The 10,776-nt window shown below is 39.7% G+C and overlaps 1 protein-coding gene across 1 annotated transcript in view; it reads left to right on the forward strand.

Annotated features, from left to right (window-relative positions):
* The first annotated feature begins 201 nt into the window (after positions 1-201).
* Positions 202-10,776, forward strand: part of DNAH8 (dynein axonemal heavy chain 8) — a 423,841-nt gene continuing 413,266 nt past the window's right edge. Inside the window, exons 1-4 of the mRNA XM_007939462.1 lie at positions 202-399; positions 501-635; positions 6,931-7,015; positions 9,711-9,862. Coding sequence (XP_007937653.1) covers positions 355-399; positions 501-635; positions 6,931-7,015; positions 9,711-9,862 — 417 coding nt within the window. The 5' untranslated portion in view covers positions 202-354. The remainder of the gene's footprint in view (positions 400-500; positions 636-6,930; positions 7,016-9,710; positions 9,863-10,776) is intronic.

Raw genomic sequence — 10,776 nt, forward strand, 5'->3', positions numbered from 1 at the left:
GATGGTGAATCATCTCTTCCTGAAGAAGAGGCCCCACCCTCTACAGAAGAGGCAGCTCCTCCCCATTCAGAAAATATTGCCCCATCCCCTCCGGGAGATGCTGCCCAGCCCACTTTAGGAGAGGAGGTCTATGTAGAAGAGCTTGCCTCTTCTGGGGAAGGTAATATACCTTCTGAAGGTGAAGGCCCGAACTTCATTCCTTCGGAAGAAAGAATAATTCTTCCAGATGATGATGAGCGGGATCCGACTAGAATTCGTCATAGGGCTGGACCCCGTGGGGGACAAGATCAATTGGTGCTTTCTGAAGTGCTTTCTCAATCTTCTTCCCGTCGGTCATCCAAATACCGCCGGAGTATGAGTGGCATTCCAAATCTACAGGAAACATTAAAAGAGAAACAGGTTTTGCTCATAATACATGTTTTCATTTGTATCACTTTTAAGTGAAATATTTTGGTGTTTTTTTCTCTATAAAATTTTTATCCATGGTTTTCATTCCCTAGGCAAGATTTAGAGAGGCAAGGGAAAGCCGAAAATTGAAAATTGAATCTTCATATAAATATATATTTGAAATCTTAGCAGAATGTCTCAACCTGGATATAGTAGTTGTGGAAGAATTAATTTTGGATTGTCCTTCTGTGAGTTTAAGTCTCACCATTTTTTCTTTTTTCATTGTGGTAAATACATATGTAAGCAAACATTTGTCATTTCAGTAATGTTTGTATGTACAGATTAATGACATTAAGTATGTGTATCATGTTGTTCAGCTATCATATTATCACCCTTCTTTTTCTCAAAATTTTCCATCTCCTTATTTTTTAATTGCTTTTTGGGAAATGCTTGATTTAAGAGTCATTGTCATGAGCAACAAAGCATTTAGGAAGAAAAGGTTGGAATTTTATTGACTATGGAAGTAATCTTACTTTATATAACTATAGTCAGTTGAGTGATATTTGTTGTTCTACCATAGTGGAGGCAGGAAAGAGAACAGTCAGCAATGAGAATTAGGCTAATATTTTAACTCAAAATGGCTTCAGAAGGTAGAGGGATAGTCAAACACAGGTAGAGTAATATTTAAAAAGTATAGGTTATATGAACTATATATACTAATCATTTGGGTAAAAAAACAAACTACATAAATATGAGCTAGGGAACAGTGACTGCTATATAAGTGTAACAGAAAACAGTGAGACAATTACAGGTGAGGTTACCCTATGCCTCTGGGCCAGTTCCTTTACAATGCTAGAATAGGACAGTTGTTCTGCTATAACAGTGCCCTCTTTCACTCCCCAGTGTCCCAATTTTAATCAATCACAAAGGAACAAATATTGTTTGATACTGCTATTATAAATAGTCAAGACAAGATTTTCACAAAGAAAGAAACATTCTTTGATGGTTACCAGGGGTAGGAGGGCAAAGGAAGGTATATCACTATAGGGTGTTGTTTACTGTTGTTGTTAGGTGCCATCAAGTCAGTTCTGACTCAAATCAACTCTGTGTAAAACAGAATGAAACACTGCCTGGTCCTGTGCCATCCTCACAATCTTTGCTATGCTTGAGCCTATCTTTGCAGCCACTACATCAATCCATCTCATTGAGGGTCTTCCATTTTTTCACTGACTGTCTACCAAGCATGATATCCTTTGCCAGGGACTGGTCCCTTCTGACAATATGACCAAAGTATATGAAAAGAAGTCTGGCCATTCTAGCTTCTAAGGAACATTCCAGCTGTGCTTCTTCCAAAACAGATTTCTTCATTCTTCTGGTAGTCCGTGGTATTTTCAGTATCCTTCACCAGTACCACAATTCAAAGGCATAATTTCTTTGGTCTTGCTTATTCATTATCCAGCTCTTACATGCATATGAGGTTATTGAAAATAGCATGGCTTGGGTCAGACATACCTTAGTCTTCAAAGTGACATCTTTGCTCTTTAACACTTTAAAGAGGTCTTTCGTGGCACATTTGCACAATGCAGTACGTTATTTGATTTCTTGACTGCTGCTTCCATAGGCATTGATTGTGAATCCAAGGAAAATGAAATCCTTGACAACTTCAGTCTTTTCTCCATTTACTGGGATGTTGCTTATTGGTCCTGTTGTGGGGAATTTTGTTTATTTCTTTATGTTGAAGTGTAATCCATACTGAAGACTATAGAAGAAGGCAATATTCAATAAGGGTGAGGCAAACAAAATGATCAAGGCAAAGGAAGACACTGAAAGAAACACAAGAGTTAAAAGCAACAGAGGTAAACACTGTTACACACACACACACACACAACACAAATGTGTTCTAATTATGGATGATGAATTTATACAGTCACCCTAATTATAGTAATATGTAATAGTACTCTCAGAAGCAATTATCATCGCTTCCCTCCTGCTAGGTCTGGTTCTAAACTTTCAATGAAAGTACTACTACTAGCTGCCTGAGGTTTTTCTCAACTCCGGCAGTGGACTAGGGAGCTCTGGTGCCAGTGGTGAAAGCATTTGGCTGTTAATCGAGTGGTCTGAGGTTCAAACTTGCCAGCTGTTCCATGGGAGAAAGATGAGGCAGTCTGCTTCTTTAAAGATTTATAGTCTTGGAAACCCTGTGGGGTGGTCGTACTCTGCTCCCAAAGGATCTCTGTGAGACAGAATCGACTTGATGGCAGTGAGTTTGTTTTTTTTTCTTTGAGGAGTGAACTGGACTGGAGCCCCAGCAAGACCAGTGAGCAGGTACAGGATGGTGGTGACCCAATTATTCCAATGAATACACTGATGAAAGAGAGTGTGGTGAGGTTATCACCATGGAGGGGTCCATGCCCATTACTTTTATTGGGGCCAGTAAATTTGGGCAAAACTCTTTCGTTTGCTTTAGGAGCTATGGAATGGTGCCTAAAAGAGCCTATCTTTTGCTTAATTCAGTGTGTTGCTATATTCTGGAAAGTTATCTTCCTCAGTTCTGCTAGGATTCATAAAATTTTAGTCCTGACAGTTCCAACAGGTATGCTCATTTTCCTGCTTCCTTGGTGTGAACTTGTCACAATGAGATGTGAATGTGATTGATGCAAAGAGATCAATAGCTCCAACTGTAAACTTTCTTTGATGGCAAAAGGTAGTGATTGTATGGAGATGGGTACATAAAACAGGAGGTAGGTAACACAGAAAGCCACTGGAAGATAAGTATGGTTTTCCAAGTCACCAAAGTTCCCTGTTGGTATGCACAGCTGTGGTCAGGGCTGGCTTCATGGGTGTGAAGGTTGTGTAGTGGCATAGGCTCTTGTTCTCAGAAGGGCTCCATTACTTGGTTTAATGGTCCACTGAGGCCATATTGAAATTCTTAATAATTTTTCAACAAGCAGCCCCACATTTTTATTTTGTACTGGACCTCAACATTTCTGTAGCTGGTCCTGGCTGTGAATGATACCACTTGCATAGCAAGAGGATTCTCTTTGCTATTCTCAAGTTGTTTTTGATTGTTTGATTGCTTGCATTTTCTTTTTGTTTGCTTTCCTTGATATTCCTTCCCTACTATTTTTTAGCTTTTCTGGACACTCTGAGTCCATGTCTGCCTACTGTCCAAGTAGAAGCAATCAGTGCAAAGCAACCATATGTGTATCACTGAACTGGTGGTTGTAAGCTGAAGGAAAGGGCAGTTTCCAAAAATGTGTTTCTTAGCAGCCCAGACTTCTGGCCTTTTCCCAGAGCCAGTCCTGAACTTAATAAGGGAGGAAACCAGATAAGTGATTGACCTTATTTCACCTGAAGATTACTAGGCCACAAATTTGACTAGCTTATACAACTGGACTCCAGGCAACTCAACACAGGGTGTAGGCATAGGCATTGGGTGCTGGCCAGTGCCTTCAGGAGAGGACAGCTGCTAGGGCTGACTGGGTGAGATGGGCCCACCTGCAGAGCCCATAATCCCACCTTTCAACATTTACCAATGAGCATTCAAGGCTGGCAGTCTCTGCTTGGAGGAAGACATTAGATTGTATAATGGGAGTGCTGTGTGCCTCAAACTTTTCCATTTGCCATTCCTGAGATATGTCTTGGATTTTGAGTCCATGTGGTTAGGTTCTACCTTTAAGGCCATCATAGACTAGGCCAGATGCTGCTTAGGCTGTAAGAAATGGGAAAGTTAGGTCTTAGGGGAAGAATCAAGCCAGGAAAAGTGCTTCCTTAGGAGTTTGTGTATGTGCCAAACCACAGTGGAGCAAAGATAGTATGGAGCAGCCAGGAGAGAAACCAGTATCAAAAGTTGGGAGAGATCACAGCACTTATTTGGCTGCAGGGAAAACTCAAGGACATATGGTTAATTGACATCAAAGTTGGTGGCTAAGTGGGTAAGAAGATGGAACATGGAACAAGGGGTAGCAGGATTTGATGTAGTGGGTGAGGAAATGGGGTATATGGAAAAGTATTCCTTTTATTTGAAGTCGGGGTGTGCAATTTAGGTGGAGAACTGATTAAAGGCACCACAAAAAGGTGAAAATTAGAAAGTGAGATGGTTACTTTGCTTCCAGATGCATTCTCTACTCTGCTCCACCCTGCTCTTTGCCCTAGAAGGCTGACCTCTATGGATTCCATCACCTGGGCTCCCTGTCCCTCTGGCTTCCATTTGGTTCTGCTTATTGGAGGCACTAACAGGAGATTGGAGGGCAGAAGAGAGAGAAGCCTGATCCCTCGCCTCCCTACTTTGCCACGTTTCTGGCCGTGGTCTTGTCTTTCCATGATCATAGCTCTTTCCAAGTAATTCTTCTCCCACAGCTCCAATTCTTATTGCTAGGCCCAATGTTGCTACTACTGTCACAGCTTCCCTTAACCCTGCTCACACCTCTAGAAGTAGCCTCTCTATTATTATGAAGTTTTACAAGAACCCCAGCTGTATGCAGCTCCTTTTCTTGCTAGGACACTGACTGACATAGAGGTTTCTACTGCAGTGGTATTCACGCTTTTCGCTGCTTCCCATTTTACTGCCTTCATCATTCAGCACTGCTCATTATAGCCGTAGGGGTTACTTTTCTGGTGTTACTTTTTTGACAGCATTTTCCAAAGTCAATGCAGCAACACATGGTTCCCTGGAAAGAGCACAGATCTGGAGACCATAGAACTGGGGTTCAGTCCCGGGTTCTGCACTTGTGGTTGTGTCTTTGAGTTCTTCACTTAAGTTATCTTTAGCTTTAGTTTTTCCTTCTGCAAGAGGTGGTTTAATAATGCCTGCCTTGCCTAGTTTAGTGTTGTAGTGAAGCTGAGATGAACTACTTATAAAATGTTATGTAATATAAATGAATTTTTAATTCACAATTAGTACTTTGGTTCATGACAACATTCACTTTGATAGTCTTCAAGACTGTTGTCATTATTAGTTGCTGTCAAGTAGGTTCCAAGTCAAGGTGATCCCATGTACAACAGAGCAAAATGTTGTCCAGTTCTGTGCCATCTTCACCATCGTTGGTATACTCTAGTATATTGTTGTAGCCACTGTGTATTTTGAGTAATTTCCAACTTAGGTGACTCCTCTTCTAGCATTATATCAGACAATATTTTGTTGAGATCCATAGAGTTTTCATTGGCTGATTTTTAGAATGGGGTCACCAGGCCTTAGTTCCTAGTCTGTCTTAGTCTTGAAGCTCTGCTAAAACTGATCTACCATGGGAGACTGTGCTAGTGTTTGAAATATTGATGGCCTTAGTTCCAGCATCATAGCAACATACAAGCCACTGCAGTACACAGACAGTTAATGGTCAGGACTTTTATGTGAGTGGTGGAAGTGTAGAAAATTAAGAGCTAGATTTATGCATATCTCTATAGCTCCATTTCATTTCCTAGGGTGATGTTTTTCATGTGTGGTCCCAAGACCAGCAGTATCAGCATCACCTGGAATGTGTTAGAAATGCAAATTCTCAGGCCTAGTAATCTGTATTTATAAAGCCCTCTAGGTGATTCTGAGGGAGCTCTGGTAGCATAATGCCTAAGGAACTTGACTGCTAAAAAAAGGCTGGCGGTTCAAACCCACCAGCCACTCTTCAGAAGGAAGGTAGGGCAATCTACTTCTGTAGTGATACTGCCTTGGAAACCCAAGGAGGGGTCGCTATGAGTTGGGTCTGACTTGATGGCACACAACAACAATAACAACCACAACAGGTGATTTTGATGTACACTAAAGTCTGAGAACCATTGTCCTAGGGACGTAGCTTTGCTAGATCTAGGATACTTCAGTGATCAGTAAATGAAGAGAAACCCACTGCCCAAGGGAGAGACTTCTGTAAACAATCAGTGAGACTGCATAAAGGGGGTACTTTGTATTTTCCATATGTTGTGTGGAAGTTTTGTTTACGTGGCCTGATTAGTCTTCTACTTACTAAGATATTGTACTAACTCATAAGTTATTGAATAAAAAATTCATGCTGAAACATATGGAAGAACCTCATTATAATAATTTATTTTTATTCCTAGCTTGACTATAATATGGGTCAAATTGCAATTACTGGAAATATAACTACCAAAGTAATTGGTCAAAACAAAACAGTTAACAAGGCAAATTTTCTATTCCCCAACAAATTCAGCTTTATAAAATTAGTTTCTATGAACAATAATTCCTTGTATTTATCTCCAGTTGGACTTACTCATCTACCCCCTTAAGATTCTGTGAGGCCGTAAGATTTTGTGAGGCCAAGCCAGGTTAAGTGGCTGCTTAATATGTAGATCATTGATACAGATTTAGAAATAGAATTCACCCTATATTCCACAGTAATTTTGGAATTAAATTAGTCCAGGTTCTAATCTTGCCTCTGATACTCTGTTTGTATTTGAAAAACTCTTTGAGCCTTATTTTCTTTGTCTATAAAATGATGAGGATTAAAGCATGTAAAATGCCAAGCACAGGGCTTGGTTCATATTATTTTAGCCCCCTGGTCATTTTACTGATTACAATTTCCTTTTTTTTGACAGCTGGAAGCATTTAGTCATTTTTTTGTGAAAGATGGTTGTAAGACATTGAAATTTTTATATCAGGAAGGAGATGTACCTGGTATAGGTAAGGATGTTTTACAAAGCTAATGTGTGAGCAATTTGTTAATAAATGTTAAAGTGCTGTATATTTTTCCTTTTATACATAGAGAATCCTGTATTTATAAGGATGATTTCACAAGAAACTTCAATGTAAAAATACATAGTGAATTAAGAAACAGTGTACCTTCAGCCCAAATATGTATTGCAAACATTACTGTAATAATTTAAGGGGAAAACATTCATATGGAAATCATTGACTTCTGTTGGGGATACGCATTCTGACTGGGGTTTAACTGCGTTTTCCCTGAAACAGGTGGAGCCATTTTTTAAACATATATTCAGATGACTAGAAATAGTCTTGAAACCACTCCCAGAACCTAGCAGCTGCACTCTGTGATACTTACTAGGTCAGCATCTTGTGCCTGCTGCAGCTGGCAGTTGGAATATCTAGCGTTCTCTAAAAAACAAAAAACAACCAACCAGTTGTGATTGGGTGACTTCATGTGTATCATAGTAGAACTGTGCTCCATGGGGTTTTTAGTGGCAGATATTTTGGATGCTGATCACCAGGCCTTTCTTCTGAGGTGCCTCTGGGTGTACTTAAACCTGCAGCCTTTCAGTTAGCACCCAAGTGTGTTAACTGTTTCCACCTCCCACGGACACACATTATTCCTAAAATGATTAACCAGGTTTGTTAACCCTTTGCCTTAATAACTAGGGTACATGAGCCATCCTTTTGGTCTTAGACTACTCATTGTCTATTGTTATTGTTGTTATGTGCTGTCAAGTCGGACCCAACTCATAGCGACCCCTCCTTGGGTTTCTGAGGCGGTATCACTATTGAAGTAGATTGCCCAACCTTCCTTCCGAGGAGTGGCTGGTGGATTTGAACCACCAGGCTTCTGGTTAGCAATCAAGTGCTTTAGGCACTCTGCTACTAGAGCTCCTACTCATTGTCTAAGTCCTTTGAATTTTACCTTGAAGATGTCCCTCCTGTTGGTTATTTCTCCCATCTTCTTTACGCTAGGCCCATAGCTCCTGTCTACCCTAGTATTCCAGATTGGAAACCAGTCTTCCTCTTAGCAGATTCACACTAGTTATTCCTGCCAAGTAAATCTTTTATTGTCCTGCTATTTATTGGGTTGGGTGCAAAACCTCTCATGCGTCTACTTGTTGTTTTTATGTGCCGTGGAGTGGGACCCGACTCATAGCGACCCCTCCTTGGGTTTCCAAGGCAGTATCACTATGGAAGTAGATTGCCCCATCTTCCTACTAGGGACTCTTGATGTGAACACACAGTGCTTGTCTAGTCTGATCTCCTAGTCTCTCAATAATGAAGTTGCTGCTCCCTTTAAGCCAATCTCTTCATTATTTTCTGGAAATACCAGAGTCATTTCTGTGCTCTTTTCTTAGCTCTTCTGACTGTCAGAATGCCTTTCTACCTGGTCGTAATCCTCTCCCTCCTTCTGGATCAACTCATGCATTCTGTTTTCTACAGAGCTTTCCCAGAGTATCTCAATCCACATCAATCATTACTCTCCAAACTCCTGTCTCATTTCAAGTTTGCATCATAAAATACAGAACTTTATTATATTCTTTTATCTAATTGTTTAATATATGTAAGTTTTGCTTTCTCAACAAAGCCCACAAACTCATGATTAATGACTAAACTGCTCTGTGTACTGTTTGTCACAATTCTTATCTTGGGGCGATTATTTCCCTATTTTTGTAACTAATAAAAATTTAAAACAACAGCTGAAAATTATAGAAAAATAAGAAAACATCAACAATTAAAAGTAAAAACCAACCACAGGCCCACTCACTCAGAGAAAGCACTGTTAACTCCTTAAAAACTATTCCTCTATACCTCTGATATATACACATATTTTACCAAAATGGGATCCACCCCTAGGGAGGAGTCCCATCACATGGAGCGTAATAACCCACTCACTCCATAGTTTGCAGTGTCAGAGTTGTCAAGGAAGACATGACTCACACACAGGTATTGGACAGAATAATACATTACTTACATAGAGAATAAACAGAGCAAGGGCAGCTTCAGAAGTGGGTGTCAGTCCCCTATAGCCTGTGGATCTTGTTAAGCAGCTGATGCCGAGAGATGGTCTGCATGCATTCCTCTTGCTGCAGGAGAAAGAGCCCATTACTTCCCTGCTGGGAATAGTTATAGATGAAGAATTAGTCAGGTGCTGTATAATGTACACACTGATTTGAGCAGTGCCTGGGAATGTTGACATGTGCTCAGGGCAAGAGAGATGGGATGTGCTGATAGGCCTCTAGCTGCTGTGGGATGTGTTTTGGGTCTGGACACTCCAGAAAGGGAGTTAGTTCATACTCACATCCCATTCAGGAAACCAAGCTGACACACCAAGCACAAGGTTCACTTGTGAGTCACAGGGAAAGGCAGCAGACTGCACTTGGACTGCCTGCTTACATAGTAATAAAGGGAAGAAATATATAATTTTCTAGAATAAATGCAGGTATATTTTTTAGTACAGGTATAGTTCCTTTGGTGTATACTTCCTTAGAGCTAAGTTCCTTAGCATTGTTTTTAAGATTTGCACTTATTGACATCTTTTCACAAAGAACAAATTTTGTTCCAATGTCATATTGAAAACCAATCACAAAGTACACAAGAAACAGTGGTGTCAGATTCACAGTAATTTGTCACATTACGCTAAGGTTTTGACTTTTCTTTTTAGAATGTGGCCGAACTATTGCTGGAGTAACTAAAGGAGCAAAAATGATGAGACTGTATGTAGACAACGCAGCCCCAGAGAAACTAAAAGGACTGTGTATATTTTTTGTTCGCTGTCGCAATGATATTACTATAAATATTAAAAATATTCATGAGGTAGGTTTAAACATTTTTTCTGAATTGATTGTATTTTCATAGTCACATCTTTGCTTTATTTTGCTCTCTCTCTTTCTATGTGTAGGACTGAATAGTGTTCCCTGAAAATAGTGTATTCACATATTCTGGTAAACTGAGAAATTTTCTATAATAGAATTTAGTGATATTTATCCTTTAGATGCTGTTGCTGTTGTTAGTTGCCATTGAGTCAACTCTGACTAATGATGACCCCACGTACAATGGAACACAATGTTTCCTGGTCCTGTGATATCCCTATGATTGATTGTGGATCAGACAGTGTTCCATCGTGATCCGTAGGATCTTCATTTGGCAGGTTTTTGGAAATAGATTGCCAGGCCCATCTTCTGAGCCTATCCTTTAGATATTGCTTTTTAAATTCATCAAAATCTCATTTCTGATGTTATGCAAATAGTTTCTATCCTTTTATCCTAGGAACACATTTGATTCTGTTCAGTTGATGTTAAGTATGTTATTTATTTACTTTTTTAAAATCTCCTTTTCACTCAATATTTTAACTCTTCAATGGTTTTGCAAAGAGAAGGGAAAAGTGACCTAGAATGTGGACATTGCTTACTTGTTCCTGGGAAGGCAGGATGGCAGAATGGGAAAAATGGGAATTTTAGTCAGAACTGAATTTGCCTGAGCTTCAGCATTGACTAGCAGTATGTCCTTTGTGAGTTACTCATCCTTTTTGAGACTTAGATCTGTACATTCTTTTTTTTTTTTTCTTAACTAAGTTTTATATTTTTTCCTGTGGAAACCTTACACATGTTTCCTTAGATGTATTCTTTTTTTGTGTGATTTGGGTGAAGATTTACAGAGCAAATTCACTTTCCATACAGCAGTTCACATACACTTTGTCTCATGACATTGACCACAGTTTACCACAATGC

The sequence above is a fragment of the Orycteropus afer genome, unplaced genomic scaffold, assembly GCF_000298275.1.
Source record: "Orycteropus afer afer isolate SDZICR_OR568_19922 unplaced genomic scaffold, OryAfe1.0 scaffold00059, whole genome shotgun sequence".
Classification (NCBI taxonomy): Eukaryota; Metazoa; Chordata; class Mammalia; order Tubulidentata; family Orycteropodidae; genus Orycteropus; species Orycteropus afer.